Source organism: Haemaphysalis longicornis, unplaced genomic scaffold (genome assembly GCF_048455015.1).
Source record: "Haemaphysalis longicornis isolate Haplotype H1 unplaced genomic scaffold, Haemaphysalis longicornis Haplotype H1 scaffold_12, whole genome shotgun sequence".
Classification (NCBI taxonomy): Eukaryota; Metazoa; Arthropoda; class Arachnida; order Ixodida; family Ixodidae; genus Haemaphysalis; species Haemaphysalis longicornis.
The window spans coordinates 91,930,714-91,954,357 of NW_027526225.1; the positions used below are offsets into that span (position 1 = coordinate 91,930,714).

The following is a 23,644-nucleotide window of genomic DNA, read 5'->3' on the forward strand; positions in this document are numbered from 1 at the left end:
CGATGATGATGATGATGATGATTGGGTTTTTAAGGCGCAAGGCCGACTAAGGGCAAAGAGTCCCAAGGGAAAGTTGTTTTATGAGAACGAAGTGATAGTAAATGTAAAACACTTAGCTAAACATATACATGAGATGACATAAAAGACAATGTAGATGACTAGCGTAAAGGGCCAGGGTGTCAATATGCATAGTAAGTAATGAGGTGTAAAAACTGGACATCGCTAAGAAACTTAAAAGAAACAGACGAAGGTACCCGGACCTTCAAAAAGTGAAAAAGAGGGGGCAGCATGTATTTTGCCCGCTAAAAAAACAGACATGTTTATGCGTGTCTACTCGAATCGAGCCCGGCGGCTCGATGGGATCGTGACAAGTAAGGGAAATTGTGGAATTTAGTCGTTCTTATAAATGATAGCAATGCCAACTTTACGTGTATGGTCTCCACTCGAACCATAAACCATGCTGATCAAGCTAGAATTATTGTTCGACTGAAATATGGAGAATCAAGTTGCGCGGTGCTCCTCAGGAGTCGCACATCATTGCGTCCGTCATAATGACCCTAATTTTTTTCTGACGTCATAATTGTAACGTTAAAGTTCCTTTAAATCATAGAAATTTTTTTTGCGATCTTAAGTAAAAAATTAAAGTTTGGACACCAAAGGGTTCATCATCAGCCTATCTATAGGCCCACTGCAGGGCAAAGGCCTCCCCCATAGATCTTCCATTATTCCGGTCCTGTGGTAACTGCGACCAAGTTACCCCCGCAAACTTCTTGATCTCATCTGCCCATCTAGCTTTCTGCCGGCCCCTGCAACGCTTGCCTTCTCTGGGGATCCCCTCTGTTACCCTTAATGAGCAACGGTTATCTTGCTTTGGCATTACATGCCCTGCCCACGTCAATTTCTTCTTCTTATTTCTACTAATATGTCCTTAACACGCATTTGTTCCCTGACCCACTCCGCTCTCTTCTTGTCCCTTAATGTTACACCTATCATCTTCCGTTCCATTGCTCACTGAGTCGTCCTCAATTTAAGTTGAACCCTTTTTGTGAGCTAGTATGTGGCAAAAGGGTTAGTATATGTGGCAAAAAACGCGCTCGCGCTGGCGTAAAAACAACAACAAAAAAGGAGTAGTTTGGGTTGCGAGGCCTGTCTGAGAAAACCAGAAAAAGAGGAAAATCGTACGCGGGGGAATTAACCCTTGGCGTTAAGCAGTGCGCACGTGCACGCGGATTGCGAAAGTGGGCGACGCGGCGATTATTTCCGCGGCAGCGCGACGGCTCCGGTCGTTATCCACGCGTGTGTAATGCCCTCCCCTGCAGTGCAGTAGTGTACTAGGTTAGGGCTACTAGGTCAGGCGCGGGGTCGTCACAGCGCCTCGCTGGACGAAAGACCACGAGAATTGGCGCGAGGAATTTGTTGTGCTTTAAAACAAACAAACAAACAAACAAACAAACAAACAAACAAACAAACAAACAAACAAACAAACAAACAAACAAACAAACAAACAAACAAACAAACAAACAAACAAACAAACAAACAAACAAACAAATAAATAAATAAATAAATAAATAAATAAATAAATAAATAAATAAATAAATAAATAAATAAATAAATAAATCTGTGCTGGAGCTTGGGTGACAAAGTGACTATTATTATTGCCAACAAAACATTTCAAACAAAACTTGTATACATACGCACATACATACATACATACATACATACATACATACATACATACATACATACATACATACATACATACATACATACATACATACATACATACATACATACATACATACATACATACATACATGCTAACAATGAAACATATCTGTCGGTACGTCAGAAAAAAAAAGGTAAACAGGTGAATATTTTCTAATGGTTGGCTGCACGGTGTGACTGGACAGGTAGCGAAACAGGCCGTCCTGTACTATAAAAAAATAACAAGGAGAGGACGAATGTGTAGGACAGAAACGGGGGAGAAAGCCAGAAGCTTCGCTTAATGGCTAGATATTGAGAAGGCCTAAAATTTGGTTAACGGTGGCTTACACTAACGCATAAACATTTTGGTTGTTTCCAACCGACACGGAGCTCTGTAAGCGGGGGGGTCTCTCCTCGGGGCTCGTGTGTAAATCTCCTCATAAACCAAAGTCACCCATTACCCATGGTTCCTTGAGCATCGCGTGCCCGTATAGATTTGTATAGGTGTGTGTATACGCCCGTAAGGGGGGCTGACCAGGTACACTTCGGGACCGTGGCTATTAAAAAAAAAGCAAATCACGCTTTCCTGTCGAAGCCGTCGAATGCGTGAAATGCGAAAATGAAGCAGCTAACTTACAAAGCCAGCAAGCAAAACTCAAACAAGCAACCAAGACTGTATCCCTTTTATGCCATTTTTGGCCGATCCCCCATGTGAGCATGTGCCACATGTGAGTATGTATGTGTTGATGCTGGGCAGTTTTTTCACACCAGATGACGGGACGCAGTTTCACCTCCGAAACACCTGATGAGGGTTTGAAGCTGCCAAGCAAACTGATTAACCTTGGCCGATTCCTCAGCCGATTCCCCGCCGGGGGATTGGGTCTAAATAGGGTATAAATCTGGAGCAGCTTCCTTAGGCTTCCTGAATCCCGTCTGAGAACGCGCAGGGCATGTGCGGAATTTCCTGTACTAACGAAATTGGGCTTTTTTGATCTGTACCAAAAGTATCCACCGAACCAGCCTCTACGCACAAACACACACAAAATTTTACAGTTGGTTTTGCTGTACTGTTTGGACCGTTTTGTGCATTATAAACGTTGACGGTTTCTATTCCACGAATGGATGCACAGAAAATGGGTATATGTGCGCCAGAAGTATGCCGTCAGCGTTCAAAATAGTTTCATGCTACGTCGTGAAACTGTTGAAATAATTGTAGAAGCAGCGGGCGACTGTTATCCATGGTACGTGCCACAATATATGCTGCAGTCCATTTACCCGAAAAAGAGTACAATAAGGAAGTGAATGAGCTGTTAACGGAAGAACGACGCAAGGCAGACCTGGGCCATGGCTGCCCTTAGCGGGGATGACCGATTTAATAGCACGGGAAATCTACATGATGATGATGGTTACTGCGCATACCCATCGGGAGATACAACACACTCCCGCGCGCGCAACGTTAACGTCTGCTATTAAGGGGAACAAGCAGAGTCCTTCAATGTTCTCGCACACAGCAAACCGATCCCTTCTTGCGTCCTGTAACACGTTCCTTACGGACGATGCTTGCGCAACAAGATCCCTAGGTCGTTCGATAGCTCTTGTGGCTGCTTGGACACCTTGTTGAGTTACGATCTGATGTGTCGCTCCTGGTGCGTTTCAGACGTGCCCACGCTGCGTTGCGGTGTCATCTTGAGTGCGCGGATCATTTGCGCGTCGTTCTAGCCACGTTAGCCACTTTCCTGCTCGAGCGAATTGCGATGGCGTTCGTTTTCTTGGCGGAATGCTCCCTCTGCTCAGGTGTCTTGCGAGTGGAGTGAGACAGTGGGATGATAAAGTCCGCTGGGTTTCATCAGTCATCAGACACAGGCACCGTTATCTGGGGTTGCAGGTTGCACTGCTTACACGACTGACCACGTCTCCCACCTCCGCCCGCGAGAGAAATGGTGCGACGATGACCAATATGTCCACAATCCGAAAGCTTGTTATTCGATCCAGTTCAATACAGAGAAAGCTGTTTTAAAACTCTATTCTCTTCCATTTCCAGCGGTGCTTGCGCTGTCTTGCCGCTTTCAGAACCGCCAAGGGCCGCCAAGCTGAAACTGCGCTGCAAGCTCCTTGAAACTTCTGCGGTCCTTCAGTGATGCACCTATGTCGCTGAAGGTTATGTGCAACTCCGGAACTTTCACTTTTGCGGTATCTCTTGTGCAGCGAGTCTAGCGGGGCTCTGAGGCAGGTCTTGTGCCTACCACGGGTTTCCAAATCTTCGACTAATGGCTCTCTGTTCATGAATTCTGCAACGAAGATATACTCGGACACGTACGGTGTGGCTCCTACGTTTTCTTTCACGTCCTTTACCTCACGTTTTTTGTCGCCTGCTTGGCCGGAAGCAGCCCAGTCGTCTGTGTATACGGCAGGCGTTGCCTCACTTTCTTCAAACCCGTCTTGTGTTGGGACGGTCGATGCTACCTTGAAGAAGGCCTCCTCTTGCAAGTTCTTGGGTTCAGCCCAATCTTTAGCCTTTTGGTGTGAACAATCTTGCGCTGCAATGACGGCTTGCTTTTGTACAACGACTTGCGGGACGTTACTAGACAAATTGTTCTTGATCGCCTGATCTTGATCGGTTTGAGGTATGCAGCCGGTTTGAGGTAGGCAGCCGTTCTCTGCCTTGTACAGAATGGGTTTTTTCACCGCCATAGAGCAGAATTTCGCAAGAGAAGTTTCTGGCCTCACGCTACCCTGAGTCGAGGTTGCAGACGTCATGGTGGGGGCAAAGCGGTCGCATCTGCCTTTGTTTCGTTCGCTCGCCAGGGACGTGAATGTCAAGACATCTGTCTGCTGCGCTGGCAAGCTGAGCTCCACACGGTTATCAGTGCTCATGCTGCCGATATCGGGAAGGTTCGGGTGACTGTCAGCCGTAGTCTCCACATGGTCCTCAATCCGCGTGGACCCACGTGTCTCACCGTCAAAAGCAGAAACTTGTAGCCTCGTCAAGACAACTGCCGAGGTCGATGTGCGCGAACCGCGTTGAAGACGCTCACCTGGATGGACAAAATAGCTGTCGGTCTTATGTCTGAGGCTGGCAGCCTTCGTAGACTTCAAGGCGGAGCGCAGCTTGTTGAGGGCGCGACATATATGTCCTCGGTACGCCAATGCGTCGAAGTAGGCACGTTCCACATCCTCAGGGTCCAGAAGATTGATGATTCCCTGCTCCACCTCATGCAGTGCGCTGTCCTTACTTTGGAGAAGGTCAATGGCCTCTTGAAGGTCGTGAGGAGTCGCTGAGACGGCTTCAAGATGATCGTTTGCTGTCTTTGGCAGTCGGGTACTTGCGTCGCGAAGGATACGTTGATGGCGGTGCAGCTTATCGATCGCACGCATTCAGTCGGTCGTCACTACGCGGTTAGGGCCAGCCATGCTGACCTCCGGCTGAGGGCGGGGCTAAGCAGCATAGTAGCAGTCAAAGGAGTGGGGTTCTACGAACCTCAAGCCGGAGGGGACGTCGGTGGTCTCCATCGCCACACGTGTTCATTCTCCCGGGCTTAACGGCACCAAAATGTTAACGGAAGAACGACGCAAGGCAGACCTGGGCCATGGCTGCCCTTAGCGGGGATGACAGATTTAATAACACGGGAAATCCACATGATGATGATGGTTACTGCGCATACCCATCGGGAGATTCAACACGAAAAAGAGTTCAATAAGGAAGTGAATGAGCCACAAAACTTCGGGTCGCACCTGTGGAAGAAAATAAGTTTGAATAATAACAACACATTAGTTACTCAATTTATTAACCGATGCGCATACAGAGGTCCATTCTGACGTCATAAATACATCTTCATTGAGCGAAGAAGAACACGAACGATGTCACCACAAAGCTGCCCCACCACTCGTTGCAATGACTCTATTCAACAACTTGCTCAGTCGAAGAAAACAACAGTAAATACGACAGGATGATCCTGTAAGGGAATGGGACATTCTGTCGTTTGTACAGCAGAAATGTCTGTCTCGCGATAGACATGTATTTCTACTATAGAAATTCCTGTCGCACAACAGGTCATCCTGTAGCCACAGCAGAGGAGACAGAAACTTTTGTTGTGCTTTTCGACTGCGTGCAAGTGCATTTCCAGGGCGACCAACAGGGAACTCAGTCGGCAAGAGCGAGGGAATGTCTGCCTTCCTAGCGTCGTGATCGAGGCCTTAGCGCCTCTGCTGCGAAGCGCAAATGTGTGCATAAACTCGCGAAGAAGATCTCCTCCGTAAATCGGCTAACGATCAACGCGTGAGTCGGCGGCTCTCACGACTGGGGAACGGTCCGGAAGGCCCCTTCCGCAAACTCCTTTCTATGCGACGGTAACGGTTATAGGGCCACCGGGGATCACCGGGGATCCCGCCACGCCTGCGAGCGCTGGATGAGCTGCCGACCGCTATTATTTGATTGTGCGCGCGGTAGTAAGGCAGTAGTCGTGCACGGCGCGTTGACGCTGCGGTCAACCGCGTAGTATTGTTGTCGCCCGGATATGGTGGCCGTTCGCGTTCGCGGTGGGTGGGTGTGGGGTGTGGGGCCAGAATGCGATGGTCACGTCCTTGGGTCCGCTGTTCCACCTGAACATATCGCCTCTACGGAAGTTCGTGATCCTTGTTCGCGTTGCTCTAGCCAAACGGTTGTTTCAGGTCAAATCAACGAATGTTAGGAGGCTTGGAATTTTTTAAGTGCGAATGCACTTTATAAGCGACCCCGAACCTTCCGCCGTCCGCATAGCAACAGCTGCGGGTGCGCGCGCTTTTCGTCTTCCTTAGCAACGGGGGGAGATGGGCGCGCGCTGCCTGGCCGCTGACATGGCACATACTCACGTGGGAGATTGGCCAGGAATAAGCGCGCTGCCTGGCCGCTGACATGGCACATACCCACGTGGGAGATTGGCCAGGAATAAGTGCGAATGCACTTCTTAAGCGAGCCTGAATCGTCCGCCGGGGAGGTGGGGGCAAGTGCGAATGCACTTTATAAGCGACCCCGAACCTTCCGCCGTCCGCATTGCTCCTCCTCCTCTCCCGTAGCAACGGCGCGAGGAGCGGAGAGGAGCGTGAGGTTTGCCCCCACCTCCCCCCCCCACGATTCGGTCCACGTTCCCCCCAGAGGTTTGCACCAGTGGAGTGAGGTTTGCACCTTAGAGTGAGGTTTGCACTTTGGAGTGAGGTTTGCCCCCACCTCCCCCCCCCACGATTCGGTGCACGTTCCCCCCAGAGGTTTGCACCAGTGCAGTGAGGTTTGCACTCACCCTCGGCGCGCGCCTCTCCCCTCGCCTGACAGCTCCCCCTCGCCGGTACTGCGCCTCTCAAGGCGATGGCACAATTACTACGCCGTGTACTCTCGGCGCAAGAAATGCATACGCACTTCCTCACGATTCCCTTCGGGGAGGTGGGGGCAATTTGTTGGTTTCTTACAAGTGAGTCAACAACGTGAAACCCCGAGAAACACGATGTCGCCCTTTTCTCTCTCTCTCTCTCTCTCTCTCTCTCTCTCTCTCTCTCTCTCTCTCTCTCTCTCTCTCTCTCTCTCTCTCTCTCTCTCTCTCTCCCGTTGTACTCAAAGAAGTGAACCGCTTCGGAATTCCCCTGTTTATTGTGTGTGTTTCTTGTTACGTGTGTTTCTTCTTTTTTTTTTTGGATGCCAGTCGGGGGACGGGGGGAATAACCCTCAATCGGACGCAATGCAATCTGGTAAGGTTCACCAACAAAAGCAGCCACTACTTGTTAACTATTGCATGGGCGGGGCATGTTTGCCTGTAGCCTCCGAGTATTATAAATACAGTAGACTTTCGATAAATGGAGCTTCAAGGGGCCAAAAAAAAATAGTTCCATTTAACAGGAGTTCCGTTTCCTGAGAGAGATGTGCATAAGTGTAAATTTATGTGCGTATACACTCTTAAGGGCATTTCATAGAACTCTAAGCACTGAAAGGTGAATGTAGCTGAAAGTTTATCAGATAACAAGAAAACTTTACGAGGTTTAGGCACAACATTCACAAAGTTTATTTGGCAACAATTAGCCGCTGCACCCTAAAAAATGCATGAAAATGCACCAAAGACCCGCTTTCGAAGCCAAGAATGGTGTCCTTTCTTTTCTGACGTAAGCGCGTTGTGCGCACGCCTCACTCTTCGACTTCGCGAGTGCTTACGAGCCACCGAATTTATAGGACGGCAACGCTGTGCACCACGATGGCACGAACTAGGCGGTAGGAGCTAAGCTCTGTAACCTCAGAGTCTTGAACTGAGACCGAACGACTAGAATGAGAGCTGTGATGTTGCATTCGTCGCGCTAACACGGCTGACTACTAACAAGACGAGGCATACTAGGCCTACGAGGTTAAAAAAAAGAAAACAAAACTAAACAGCTGGAACCGGAAAAAGCTGATGCTATTGGCCATGGGTTTGACAAAAAGTTCAATTTTCGGTTCCGTTTACACGGTGAGGTAAAAATTTTAGTTCCGATTACCGAAAGTTTTTTTTTAATTTGTCTGAGTAGAAAACCAACCAACTTACGGGCTACAGTTCTGTTTACGCGGCAATTCCGTTCAAGCAATTTCTGTTTATCGAGATTCTAAGTACCTCGGAATTTTTTTCTCTGGTAACCTATCCTGGAATCACGTTCATAATTTGACAGTAATAGCTCGCCCTGTGATTAATTTCTTGACAAGCACTTTTCAGAGAAGCTCCTACTAAGGTCAAAAAGACTTCGGATATAATAAATGTGCGCCACATTTTGGATTATGGTTGCACCTGTGGCTGAGACCCCTACACAAACACAAATGTTGAGGCAACTGTTGAGGCTCGCGCCGCCCGGTTCATCACGGGCGACTACGATTTGTCCAAAAGATCAGCTGACATTTGCAGCAAACTGGGATGGCCTATATCTGAGACTCTCGTTGTTTTATAATATATATTCAACTCAGTCACTGGCCTCAACAATGAAACGTACCTAATACAACATTACGTAATGTTTGAGGATTTGTAAATAAAACTTCAGGACCGACCTATTAAAGCATGCTTTTTTCCCAAGACAATCCATGACTGGAATACTTTGCCGAAGGATATCATCTGCGCTACCTCGTCATGTTTTGTCAAACGTTCCTGTATTTTTGAAGAAACTTTTTTTTAAATAGCAGGCTGTTCTTTGCTTTTTTTTTTTGCTGGGCCCACAAATTTTCCACCATGATATGTTGTATGTCTGTATATGTCTTTTTCGCTTCTCTTTATTTTCTTTTGCAAGTGCTGTACGTTACATTTGCAATTCCACCGCTTTAATTCATAATCATTGTCAAAGAAGCACAACCTGTTTGTATGAAAATTGTATCCGTACTTTTGTATCCCTGGTTGATTTCCTTTTTGTCGACACTAATGCCTGCGAGGGCGATTTAAGTATCCGCGTATATAAAACTAACAAAATATGATATTTACTTCCGTAACTTCTCCCCTGAGTTTTTTTTCGGTTGTCTGAAATAAATAGTCAGCCAAATTAGAAAACCAAGGCTTAACCACACTTGTCCCTGAATGCTCCCTAACAGAAGAACTTGACATTAAAACCACACTCGAGTCGTACTTGTTTTTTAGTACGACTCACGGGGGATTTCGTGGAAGTTTTGCATTCCATGCTATTTGTTGCCCTCGCCTAACACTCGAGATTTACCGCAAGTAACTCTTCGTGAAATTGTAGCGTACGTCTCAGTGGCATACCGATTCTTTTAGTGCGAGCGCACTACTAACGTAGCAAACCGGAATTGACCTCCGTCTCTGTTAATTTTTTCGTGAGTTAGTAAAAAAAATGGGCCCGGTTTAACACTTGTAAACCTAGTTATTACAAGCAAAAGTTGAAGCGCAAGCAGATGGTTCAGCCGGTGTGCCATGCACGGCGAAACTGAGCGACCAAGCGCCGGCCAAGCAGCCCTTAAATCATCTCCTAGTCACGTGGTACCGCAGCGGCGAGGCTCCGAGCGGGCGTAGCTGCGCCACTTCTCCGCAGCGGATCACGGAGTGTCACGTGCACTGCCGCACTTACGATCCGGCGGCTCAAGGTCATCGCGACGCGATGAATGACCATTCGAGACATGCCGTAGTAGAGCTTTCGCTCTAAAAGAGCGCTGCGCTTGTCAAGGCTGAACCAGGGCTCACTGGGTTGCGAAGCCGATGCCTTACCTACTATATGCCCTGCTAGCTGTTTGTCTTCTATAAACAGAGTTAAACGTGATCTTTGCGCCGCTCGCGTTGCTGTACGCGGCGCCATGCCCTGTGCTCAACGGCGTACGTTTCCACGTGTGCGAAATAAATATTGAAAAGGTGTGAATAAATATTGAAACATTGAATAAATACTGAGCCACCACCCCGGTGGCTCAGTGGCTAAGGTGTTGTGCTGGTGAGCCCAAGGACGGGGGCTCGATCCCCGGCCGCGGCGGTTGCTATTCTGATGGAAGCGAAAAGCGAAAACGCCCGTGTGTTCGAGATTTGGGCATACGTTAAAGATCCCCAGGTGGTCAAAATTAATCCGGAGCCCTGCACTACGGCGCGCCTTGTCACCTGTGTAGTGTCGGAGCATTAAACCTCATAATAAATCAATCATATATGGAACTGGAACAGGGATGGTCGTCTGAGATGTCTAAAATAATAAGCAAACTCAGGAAGACACGACATGCGTCCATATGGGAGATGACATTTGAGCTCAGACCCGTACCCACTCAGGAACATTGCCAGATTTGGCACATTCTTACGCTCAAATTACAATTAGACTGGTAAAGCACTTATTCAGCAACTGGTTAAGCAACACTGGTTAAACACGGCGCTTTCAAAACACAGGGATAAAAAAAATTGGGAGATAATAATGGAGGCATTCCATATGAGACCATCCGCAGACCGCTGCATCACATGCCTTTCATAGCGTTACACTCTCGAGAGTTGGATATTTTATCGGCAACCTTGTTTAGCCATACCTATAAATAAAATGTGACTGCGTACATGTTTTAGTGATTGTGTGTTGTTTGGATTTTTCGCTACGTGGTTGACTGAAATATGAATAGAAGCTGAGTTCCTTCAAAAATAAATTAGTCGTGAGCACAGCGCTGCCCTGTCGGTTAGTTCCTTTTCGTGTCTAGGCTTTTGTGCGCAGACAATTAATGATAAAGAACAGCCTAGCAGTGCCTAAATAGGTGAAAAAAAAATGGCTAATGTACCCCATGCAAATCAGCTTTCACGCGGTGTTCAATGTTTGGAGCAGAGCAAACCATCTGACATTTGCTTCTTTCGGCTGTTTTTCTCTCTCCTAGCTGGAGGCCCAGTTCATCAACCAAGTCATTGCCAAAGTAGAAAAGCTCCTCATGGTCGGGTCGGGGAACACAGGTAAGGACACTGAATCTTTTTTTCACATTCAGTAGTAGCAAGAGCATGTCGAGTTCTGTCAAATTTTTTCAGCGCGTTTTAAAATATATGTCTCAACGAAGCCTGCACGAACATTCGGCAAATTTTTTTTCCCACTCAAGCCGCAAGGTTATATACTTCGGCAGTAGTTGAGAAGTAGGGCTCCGGCTTGTGTCGTAAGTACCACGCAAACAAAACACAAACGACGACGAGAACTTGTCACTTTATTTTTTTTATCATAGTTTCAGGAACAGAGGCATTACAGAGTGGAGTGGTTGCACAGACAAAACAGAAACAAAATGATAATACAGCAAGTAAGGTAACAGCATGTAAATTAGCATGGTTATTCAATATTAGAGAATGCATTGTGAAATAGACGATTACCACGCATGGCCACATCTGGGGAAGGCGGTGCCACTTACGTAACGTTCTCAGGGTGGATGACTCGGAAAAGTACCGTGTGTTTCTATGTTCTATACCAACTTTGTAAGCGTGATCCATTCGGCGAGAAATGTATTGCGGTTGACAAATGAGGTGATTTCCCTTCCAATATTTTACGGTACGATATGAGAATGAGGGACCCAGAATACGGCGGGGTTGAGCTGGTCCCTTAAAGGAACACTGAAGTGTATTTTTCAAGATCTCGTTTTTGCTTGCACTGCGTAGACTGGCTGAAATGAACACACTTTTCATCGTTTATCGGGGCGATAAGGCGGTATTTATTTTATAAACCCTGAAAGAAGAAAAACTACCATGCACGGTTTGCGGCGGCTGCACCAACTAACCGCTGTGACGTCAGGTAAAGGTGTTACGTGATTGGATGACGTCCAAGATTAGCATTCAAACAAGTTTCGGTTTCGGTTCTGTGAAACAATATGCGTGACATCCGACGTTATCGTTGGATGGGCATTCTTGATATCTGCGCTTCTGTCATGTTGTCGGCTGTAAAATGACTCAGATAAGCCCAGCAGGACGGCTTGGAATCGTAGCAATCACTAGCCGAGGCCTACGCAGTGCAGGAATGCCCTCCGCGTCACCGCAGAAGCTCAAATGCCATGCGATGTTTACCCATTTTTAGAGCTTGCCTCACTCATGCCTGTATCGTAAAAAGTGTGTTCGAAACTGGCAAAGGGTCGGCTGATTCGGGACTGTGCCCACTGCCCGCAAGAAGTCGGTGCTTATGGCAACAGCACGCCAATGAGAACTCGCTAGCGCCTCAGTGTTAGTCCGCGCGCGGTCAGCGAACTCGCTTGTGGGGCATTAATCATTACAGCCCAAAAATGGTGAATTCAGTACAGAAAACGTCAGTCGAAAACGATGAAATCATCTTACAAAAAAAAAGGATGTACCCTCGGGGATTCGAACTTGCGACATGCAAAATGGCATGCCTAGCGCTCCAGACCACTTGGCCACGAGCCACCGCTGACGGTGTTGGAAATATAAGGGATAATATATATCCAGTTTACATTTTTTTAGTTTTAGCATTTCAAGCAGCTTATATGACTATTTATTTTATAGCACTCGTGCAGTAAGCGTCCCGCAAATTTCCACAATATCTCACGTCTAGCAATTGCATTTCTTAGGCGGGAAAGCGATCGCAGATGTGTGGTCGTGCTGCTGACCGCTGTGCTTGTTCAACCAGCGCAAAAAAGTGCTTCCTGCGCCAAACTTTTACGCTGAACGGTAAAAGTTTCAGTTGATTTTATTTCCTTAGTACCTATATTGATTTCGCTGACTCTTCTCCCACCTTCAAGTGGCCTTAGATTTTCCTACTAGCGTACCAGTCAGCCAAGCGTCGCATGTGCGCTTGTGCAGCGCTTGTGTGGAGCGACCGGGGCTTGGAGCTTGATACATTGTACAAACTAACAAACTAAAGAAAGGCACATTCTTCTATTCACAAACGTGACGTGGCTTAGTTTCAACTAAGCGAACGAAGTGCGACGACCCGTCGGCGGCCGGCGGACTAAACGCTGGGCCGACTGACTCTGTCGGAATGTCCGCGAGCTGCGCAGTAGCGCAGTCAAGCCAAGTCATCTCCTCCTGACGTCACACGAAAACGCCACATAAATTGGGTGAAGATGCAGAAATGAGGATAGCATTTTTGAATTGACTTTTCTGCTAAATAAATTCGCGTAAATGCTCCCAGGGTGGTCGAAACATGGCCTAGGGACTCCGGACTACAATTTGCGCTAGTAATCCCGGAATGTTTGCTGATAACTTCAGCGGTTTACAAACCACTTCAAAAGGACGAAGTAGTTATTCATCCCCTGGACCCTTGTGACCGGCTCACCACAAGGCCACTGTCTTCAAACAGCGCTTCGATCACGCCGTAAAGTTACGCCGTACAGTCACCCAATCACGCCGCACAGTCACCGAAGTCACACCGAACAGCCTTAAGCAAAGCGCGGGCGAATTATGAACGGTACAGTAAACGAAAATATAAATAGCTTTAACATGATCGTAGCAGTAAAGATTAGATAGAAATTTTAAAAATTGCCCCCTGTAAAGGGTGCACTACCGCAAGCACACTTTTACTGCGGTGAAGCATCAATAGCAACTGTAGGGGCACCATATACTGCTGGAAAGCATCGGCGGGATTTGCAGGGGCCGGCACTTGCCTTCGGCATCTAATGGGCTGTGATACCGGCGGCGAACATATGCTTCTAAATGCTGCATAACATTAGAGAATCACCCCTATAAACTGTCCACAGCCGTCGCTGTAATATTCAGGGGTGATATATTCTGCGTAATAACGACCAGGACACGAATACGTGGCGCGCAAAAAGTGCTTGTGCACGCTTCATATTCGCAATTTTGTTCTCGTCATCACCGAAGACGCTGGTACCTTTGGCGATATGCGCAATTTTAAACTGGGTTGTAGGCTATGAACGCTCGCACACGTACCATTTCAAGTGCTCTCAAGTGACCAACCAGTTGTCTTGTTCCGCAAAGACTGAAGGTTGATCAACGCACATTTTTTGACAAGGGCAAAGCAAAGTATGCAGCACAATAAAACACAACACAATGCAACACAAGTAGACAAGACAAGACAACACAACACAAGTACACAACTTGGTGGAAAACAGAAGCGCTCAAAAAACAGGGACGAAGGAAGACGTAGACAGCACGGCGCTCTTAAGCACTCTTAAGCGCCGTGCTGTCTACGTCTTCTTTCGTCCCTGTTTTTTGAGCGCTTTTATTTTCCACCAAGATGAACACATACCAACTATCCCAACTTTCCGTTCTTCCACAAGTACACAACTCAGGTGTCCAAGACAACACAACACAACACAATTACGCAAGACAGCACAGCAGAACGCAATCCCACACGACAACACAGCACAACACAGCACAACAGAAACACAGGCGCTTGTGTTGTGTACTTCCCGGCATCGCCTTTGCCAAACGATGCGCGCTGTTCAGTTGGGCCAGTTGGTACTGGTCACCAACTTGACCAACATGGTACACTATCCGCAGAGGCGCTGCAGTACGAGGTCTTCGAGCCACACGTGGACCTGCGGCCATCCACACGCAAGCGGCGTCGGAAAAGGCGGCGATGGCGGAGACAACTGGACGAGGGCGGGGGCGCCGACAGCGCAGACCTCAGCCTCGAGCTACCGGCCTTCGGACAAATGCTTAGGCTGGACCTCGGTCAGGTACGGCGCAATTCTGCCTGGCAGCGGCGTTGGAGGCAGACCGCATGTGCCGGGCCGTATAGCTTTATACAAAGTACACCACAGGGAAATCTGGCGCTGGCGTCGGCGTTAGTTTGAATGCGAGAGTCGCCTAACGTCAGCCAGTATCGATTATAGGATGCTGAAGAAAATTGAGTGCGGTTGGCTTTGCATTTAAATTGCGGATAAAGTTTTTATTCCTACTGGTATATTGACCAGGTAGATACAGTATCAAGAAAGAAATCACAAGTATGCATTGTTTTTTTTTTTTTTGCGAACGAGGCATGGAAATCAGAGAAGTGTTATTTTCGTAACTATATAAAATAAACCATGAAGACAGCAGGAATTTTTGTTTAATTTGAGAGAACTGGCCTTTGATAATTCGCTGAACTTCATTACAATCTAAGAGAACGTTGCTTTCCCCCCAAAAAATGACCACAAATATTGGCAAACCTTAAAATTTTACTCTACGCAATGCCAACAGTGATGTAATAGAAGAGGTGCTACAGCAAAGGAATCACTGAGTTATTTCCGCAACTGCATCCAATCGGAACGATTATACGGAACCAGATGCAGCATAAGAATTCCACACTATAGTTTATTGGCGGGTAATTTTGTGTGCAGCTGCCAGTCACACGAGCTAGTCCCTCTGACGTCAGAAATGAATTTTCGAAAAGTGGCCATTGAGTCGCCACTCTTTCGTCTGTTTCTCTTGCTAGCTAACCTAACTGCTCAAAATTTGAGCCTAAATGTCTCAGTAGTTGCACTAACTGGGAAATCTTTCGTATGAATCAAGCTTGTATTTTGTTTTTATGCTCACTGCAGAACGTTTCAATGGCATGGAAATTAAGTTTTGCGTAATAAAATGTAGACAAGTTTTCTCGCTTATATTCGTAAGCAAAAATCACTGCCTGTATGTACAGGCACCTGAAATAATCCAAGAGCTTTTTTTCTTGCGGAAGAAACATGATAACATGATATTAACTTAGGAAAAACAGATATACCGTGGACCTAGATATTTGCGTATCCCATACAAATGTGCACTGTTGTCTCATCATTCTTAAGCAGAGCCCGATTCGACAGAAAACTGTCATGAACAATCTGAACCTGCCATTTTTATTTAATGGCCCAGTTATGCCGCCCAACACAAGTGAGCCGACTAAATGACCTCGCTCACTCATTCACCCACCCACGTACTAACTCACTCACTCACCCACTCACTCACCCACTCAGTCACCCACTCAGTCACCCACCTACCCACTCACTCGCTCACCCGTCCACCCACCCATTTACTCACTCACTCCCTCATCCACCCACTCATTCACCCATTCACCCACTCCCTCACCCACCTACGCACTCACTCGCTCACCCGCCCACCCACCCATTATTTTACTCACCCACCCACTCACTCCCTCACCCATTCACTCAATCCCCCACCCGCCCACTCACTCACCCACCTACCCACTCATTTGCACACCCACCGACCCACTCACTCACTCACTCACTCACTCACTCACTCACTCACTCACTCACTCACTCACTCACTCACTCACTCACTCACTCACTCACTCACTCACTCACTCACTCACTCACTCACTCACTCACTCACTCACTCACTCACTCACTCACTCACTCACTCACTCACTCTCTCTCTCTCACCGTAAACCTTTCAACGTGCCCACCACGCAGAGTGAAGACCTGATATCGAGCCAGTTCCAGCTGTTGGAAGAGGACGGTGCCGCCAACGGCACCACTGCCAGGACGCGTCGTCGGAGGGACGTCGACGGCGCGTCGCCGAGGCTCAACGTGCCCGACGCCTCGTGCTTCTATCAGGGCCGCGTCCGAGGAGTGACACAGAGCAAGGCTGCGCTGTCCGTCTGCTCGGGCCTGGTAAGCCTCGCACTCGCTGCGCTCACAACGGTGGCCCAGCCGATGCATCCTACGCCCGCAAGCAGCCCCGTTAATCCAGCGATGTGTCATTCGGGGAATTTTCCTTTTTTCGTGGAATTTTCGGCTGAAATTCTGGCCAAAAGGAATAAAAGGAATTTTTATTAGATACAGGAAATTTTAGGAGTCGTAGAGTAAAAAGGAAAAATAATGTCAGTAAACCGGACCGCGCCTCATTTATTATTATTATTTTTAAATGTTCCGTGCACACTTCGTCGCATTTATGTTGAAATAATCCGCAGTCGTGTTCCCGCAAGCCACAAGCATCCAAGACCGCTTGCAGTCCAGTTCATAAAACAGGAGGGAGCATAGAGGAAAGAATACCCTACGAGAAAGAGCTTTGAAAGCGTAAAGCAGAGGCGGCTGAAGGTCTGAAGCCTGTTCTCATGTATCCCTGCGCAATACACAAAAAAGTATTTCGGGTGCGCTTTAGTCCGCGTCTTGCCAACATAGGATGGCGCCAGCAGTCCCGGCGCTGAGATAAAAGTACCGCGATTACTCAACAATGCCTTGTTCTCTTGCATACGGGCAGTTTTAACATAGAACTTTATCATGTAAAGCAAGCATGCTGTTTGGTCCAAAACGTGAAATGCATAGTCCAATGCTGCTGAGTGGCACATCTTGGAATTCAGTTAACGCTGAAACTATGATTCTCTGAACGACGTCTGCGTCCGGAAGGCTACGTAAAGTAGACATAAGTGGCGTTGGCTGACGCCCAAAACTGAACAGTAATCCACGTAAAGATATATGTATCAGCTGCAGAAAGAGAACGCGGGGAATTTTGCAGGGAATTCTTGAGAAACCTGCGGGGAAAAAAATGCTGAAAATAGGGAATTTCTGTACCTACAAATTGGAATTTTTCTTCCCCCTACAGAACATCACTGAGTTAGTGCGTACACACGCAGCGCGTGCTGGAGAATCCAAGGAGGAAAAAGGGGTTGCCCCACATCCTGCCTTCCTAACTAACACCTATAGTGTTTCTCCCATTACATTTCCTCTCTCCCTTAAGCTCTCTCTAGATCTCGGCCCGTAAACGTGGCATTTTTTGTGTCTGTACACCTCGCCATTTTGGTATGTGTGTAAAACGACTTTGTATACAAGCACTTAGAAGCTGGCTTTGCCGCATTTTCATTACCAGCTGCAGAATGGCTATAAAGGCGTGACGATGTATTATTAAAGGAGCCATGAGGACAAAATACAAGTTGGGTTTATTAGAAAGACTCCTTAGTCCCGATAACAATGATACCAGTATCATCGCAATCTTCGAACAAATAACGGAGATATTAAAGAAAACGTGTGAAGCAGTCGCGACCCCCTAGCCAATTTCCCGCAACTTTTCCATGACGTGACGGAACCCTGTTTGTGCGATTGGCGGCCGCCTAACTGACCTGTCGCGACGACACATGACTGGACGTCTGTAATGGGACCTCTAGTTTCATTTGACCGCATCACTTGAATGCTAACGTGCAGTTAACGCACTGAAAATTATGTTTTATTGGGCCTCCTCGTATAAGTCCCGGATCGTCCGCGGACTACCCGAGACGCGATCCGGCGTTCGATTTTCCCATGTATTGCTATGGGACCTCCGGTCCGGACGCAGTCCTCGGACTGCCCGCGGACCGTCCAGGACTGGCAAATCGAGGAGGCCCACTGTTGGCCCGTATGACGTCATTCTGGCTCATAACACGTCACTGTGGCGCAAAATTTGAAAATGTTTAAATACTTCTCACTTTTTTTTCGTTAAAAACATCTTTTGTGGCTGTAATGGAGCTGAGTGAGATACTCAATCCTAGTTCTTTCAAATTAAATGAAGTCGTATTTTCTCTTCATGGCTCATTTAAGAAAAGATCCTTCTCGAGGTCTCTAGGGGGGCTACATACACCACTGCAAGGGCGAACTTGTTTGAGCGTTTAAGTGTTCACCATTATCAATCAATACAGTAGGAGAAGTTTTAATTAGCAAACTATCAGGGCTGTCGTATGGTCAGCGCATTCATTAACGCGACACTGCGTCGGCGCTTTACTTGAGGCCCCGTGTTGTGCTAATAGGTGGCTGTGCGCACGCGTTAGAGTACCTGCTCAGAACCGCGCACGCCGTACAAGGATGGGCTTCACAGCGCACTAGCACTGCGCATTGAGATCTTGAACGACCTTTGAATTTGCGTGTTGAGAGACGCTGCGAAGTTTTCTCTTAAATTATACACGGCAATCACGTCACTGCATTTATCCGTGCTTAACGAGTCCCTTGTAGGCCAAGGCTGCTCATTTTGCTCCTTCTAGATTCCACAATATTTACACAATCGGCGCTGTCGAGAGTCGCTGTCAGTCTTACGAAAAGGGGCCTTCCAGCGCTGCCAGTCTCCGTGCGCTATTTTACCGGCGTGACGTCGCAACGGCTGCCAATTAACGGAACCGGGCCGTGGCGGCGTCATTGGCGCGTGGCCATCCATCACCGCGAGCATCGCGGGAGGCCATCTCTCGTGGTCGCAAAGAAGAGACAATGTTGACGGTGCGTGTGACGCAAAACGAGTTGTCCTATCGGGCGCTAAGTGGAAGAAAAAGAGGAATACTATACCGCAGCATCCCCCGCGACGTTTCCCGCAACACGAATGATGCCGTCTTTTTTCCCGCGGGTCTTTCGAGACAGCCAAGTGTCGAGACTTCCCACTGTTAGAGAGCAGTTGTGGAGAACTACAGAGACTGTGTGTAAATGCAGGTGTTATCAGCGGATAACTTTAACCAAAAAGACTTGCAGTCAACTGAAAAAAAAAACAACTAAAGACTTGGTTACCCGCATCCACCGATTATGGGCCCCGATAGCGCACCCGTCTGTAGCAGGGTTCTGTCCCTACGAAAAAGAGCGGTATTTCGTTTCTTGAAGTGCTTGAGCATTTCTCTGTCGACTCCGCGGGGACTGCATGCCCGTCTGCCAGTATGTAACCCTGCCGCATCATGCGAAAATGCTGTTATTCCAAGGCGCTAGGGCCTTCATGTAGTTTGATATTTCTCCCCTGAAAACAATGTTTTCTTAGCTATGCACTCGTGTAACGCGTGAAGCCGACTTTAAAAGCACTTAGTGGTGTATTGTTCTTGGCTGCGGCTATGCGCACGACCTCACCTACCTACATGACTATACACACGACGTCCTTAGTTTTCGAAATATAAACCGTGTTTTTACGCCCATTGGGTCAACAGCGCTCTAAAAGGTACCACCCCCCCCCCCCCAGCCTTTCAAAAATACTGCATATATGCGTAATCAATTTATTGATTGCTTAAAAGACGGAGTTCCCGAAGTACAGAGCAGTGATTTAGGTGATCTGTGCCGAAAGTGGCCTAAAGCGTACCACTCTTAGTAAAAATATTTGGCTGAAAAATATACAATATTGGTTTATTGCTTCAGAAAAAGGTGGCAAATTAAATAATGAAAAAAAAAACAGAATGAGCATTGCAAAAAAGCAACAGATAAAAGTAGCGAGGAGCTAGGATTCGGACGCAGAGCTTCTGCGCAGAAGTCGGGGGCTTTAACCTGACACCACGAAGGGTTTTTTTTTTTTAACATGGTATTTATTACACAACGAATTGTTCCACCAGAATACGAATTGTTTCAGTAGATAGGTTCCACGTTCCCGCTTGGAATGCACGTGAAGTCAGGAAATGTGGTTCTATTAACATTGAAGTAGGGCGCCTCGATTCACGCGCGTCTCCACCGTGCTGCAGCGCTGGCATCGAGCCACCCGGCCTGGAGCACTAGACCGCGGTAAATTTAAATTGACTTGAGCAAACCTCTAGCGTGTTTATCTCGGGAGGAGTGCGGCGGGAGAGGAACAGCATGAGAGGTGAGCGGGAAAGCGAAGGGAGGCATTTACTTTGCAAATGTCGACGAAAGACTCGTCTTTCGTCGACATTTGCAACGAAAGGAGCAGATACGCGGCAAATTTTTCTTAGTGATGTTTTAGTTTCCGTCGGTTTGGAGAGCCGTATAAAAGCGGAAGTAAGGGACGGGGAAGGAACGATCATACCGAAAGGCCACTCTTTTAACATGAAAGCTTTTTATTCCCGGATACACGAAGATTTGCTGACGTCAGATCCGTCAAGGAAGTGACGCCAGTACAACGAAGCAAGCGGCCTGTAAAGGGTGCACCCCTGCACACAGAGTCTTCTTGCGGGGAAGCAACGTTTAGTAATAAAGGGTACGCTATACTTAGGGTTGTTCGTTTTCGGGTTTTATATTTTAACACGAAAGTGTTTTATGCCGCGATAACCCAAGATTTCACTGGCGTCATATCCGTCTCGGCAATGACGTCAGTACACGTTTGCCGAAGCGACCCGCCAGCAGGACGTCGCTCGCCAAGCACACCCACAAGACAGCCGCCGACCCGCAAATCATGCTCACCTGCAGATTTCGCTGCACATTTCACTTTCGTGTTTTAGTGGTTCCTGTGACAGAGGAATCAACCACAGTTTTTTTCAGTGAAAATTTACCCAGCCAAGCTAACGATTTCATTAAGGGCTCTCTGTGTGTGCATGCAGCGCGGCCTGATCGAGCTTCCGGACGCGACCTTCTTCGTCTATCCCCTGTACCCGCTGGGACAGCGCCAAGCAGCCAGCGGGGAATTTACCAACTCCAGCTCATCTCCGCACATCGTGGCCCGGGCGGACACGCACAGGCCGCTTCACTGTGGCCAAGGTGAGGGCGGGAATATTTGGTTTTTCTGCAAAGGGACCCTGCAACACTTTTTGAACTTTTCCCTAAATATTCAATGCTTTGAGAACGGGGTCAACCAGCACATCCAGTACCTAGATTACAAGGTTGCAAAGTACCTCAGCAAAAAAATGCCGCTAAATACCCATCAGAAAACTTAGAAACTTGTTCAAAAGATTTTCCTCTCTTTCCTGCTCTTGGCGTTTTTGGTCCACTCGAATTACGGTGCTACAGCGATGTAGCAGCTATTGACCGGTTTCCTTTCAGTTGTAGCAACGAACGTATTTGATATCAACTTTAAAGAGAAAGCAGAAAGGCAAAGTAGAAAGGGAAGGCGTATCTCCTGCGACAAGCAAATCATGCAGCGCCGCCCCGTGCCGGCGATAACTGTAGCTTTCGCAGTGCTTCCAGACGCGAAGAAGAGAGTGAAAGCTTTAATCAGAATAGTTGCAGAGTACCTTTAAAGGTTCCCTGCAACACTTTTTTCAACTTTTCTTGAAATCGTAAATGCTTGTAGAACGTAGTCACTCAACACACCCAGCACTTAGATTAGGGGGTCGCAAAGTACCTCAGCCAGCAATTACTGCTCTATGCCCATCAGATAACTTGTAAACTCGCTCAAGAGATTTTTCTCTCTTTCGCGGTCTTGGCGTTCTTCGACCGCTCGGATTACGTCATTAAGGACATGTAGCGGCTGTTGGCCGGTTTTCCTTCAGTTGAAGCAATGAACGCTTTTCAATAGTAACTATAAGAACAAGGTCACGAAAACAAAGCAGAAACGGAAGGCGCACCTGGTGCGACGAGCAAATCACGCAGTGCCGCTCCGTGCTGGCGATAACTACAGCTTTCGCAGTGCTTCCAGACGCGAAGGAGAGAGCGAAAACATTTATCAAAAGTGTTTCAAAGTCCCTTTAAGTGTTCTTATCAGTGGTGACACCCGACGTTACTCGAATACGTTGGTGACACCATTCTTCATGCGACCTCACAGGCGAGCACAGATCCGCGATGCACGACGCCACCCGGCGACCGCCCCGTGTCCCAGACGGCGACTGGAAGGCACGTCGCAGACGGAGACGGAGAAACCGGCGCAGGGTGTCGGCGTCGGCCGCCAACTCCAGCGGCGCCAAGGGCAACAGGAGGGGTCGCAACCCGCCGCGGGAGGGCTACGCCAAGGGTGCCGAAGCCCTGGTGGAGACGGCGGTGTTCGTGGACCAGGCCCTGTACCGCGCTATGGCCAGGGCCTTCCCCGGCGGGGACCCCGAACAGGAACTCATCACCTACGTGCTCACCATCATGAATGCGGTGAGCGGGAAGTTTGAAAGACGTGCTTTGGAATCGGGCGGGTTGGTTAATATTGACTGCAAATTTCAGCTTCAACGAAAAACAAGTACGGTAGAAAGGAGACACGGACACAATGCTGACTAACAACTGAATTGCTAACAATAAAGCGCATACATATATACATGAAACATTGCACAACGTCGATAAAGCGCCACAATCACTCTCACCTCGCGAGATCAGTTCACGAACTTCACGCCAATTAGTTCACACCAGTTCACAAGCACGCCCATTTCTTTTAAAGACGATAGCCTTTCTTCGGCTACTTGAACGCGAAATGTTGGTTTGTTTGTCTGTCTGTCTGTCTGTCTGTTTGTCTATCTGTAACTCGATTCAGCCACCCGACCAAAATGAAATAGAAGCGGCACAATAGGTTTATATACCCACAGCCAAATCTAAACGTCTAAGTCCGGTGGCAATGCTTATAGTTGTCAACATTATTGAACAAGAAAAAAAAACATTACGTAAATATGAGACAGAAAATCAATACACATAAGTGATATTTGCAGTCTTCCTTTATTAAAAAATTCATGAATGCTTGGTTTTTGCGATAGCAAATGAAATACTACACCAACTGCAGAAAACCGCCGCCTGCTGTTGCCCGCGCTCGTGGCGGCAATTAAGAAATCAAACGGCAACAGCAACGAAGGTTACACTAGATAGGTTCCACGTTACGTTTGGAACGCTCGTGGAGTGGGGCAGCCTTGTTCTATATACGTTAAAAAATGGTGCCTCAGTTCACGCGCGTCTCCGCCATACGGTAGCGCTGGCATCGAGGCACCCTACTTGTAACAGTGAAACGCGGTAAATTTAAATTGACTTGAGCAAACCTCTGGCGTGTTTATCCTGGAAAAAGCGAGACGGAAGAGGAACAGCACGAGA

The 23,644-nt window shown here is 47.7% G+C and overlaps 1 protein-coding gene across 3 annotated transcripts in view; it reads left to right on the forward strand.

Annotated features, from left to right (window-relative positions):
• Positions 1–23,644, forward strand: part of LOC144163022 (A disintegrin and metalloproteinase with thrombospondin motifs 18-like) — a 174,086-nt gene that overhangs the window by 117,811 nt on the left and 32,631 nt on the right. For all 3 annotated transcript variants that reach the window (XM_077693800.1, XM_077693801.1, XM_077693799.1), the window contains 5 exons: positions 11,012–11,084; positions 14,580–14,758; positions 16,466–16,666; positions 21,253–21,409; positions 22,413–22,726. In XM_077693800.1, the coding sequence (XP_077549926.1) occupies positions 11,063–11,084; positions 14,580–14,758; positions 16,466–16,666; positions 21,253–21,409; positions 22,413–22,726 (873 nt within the window). In that variant the 5' untranslated portion in view covers positions 11,012–11,062. The remainder of the gene's footprint in view (positions 1–11,011; positions 11,085–14,579; positions 14,759–16,465; positions 16,667–21,252; positions 21,410–22,412; positions 22,727–23,644) is intronic.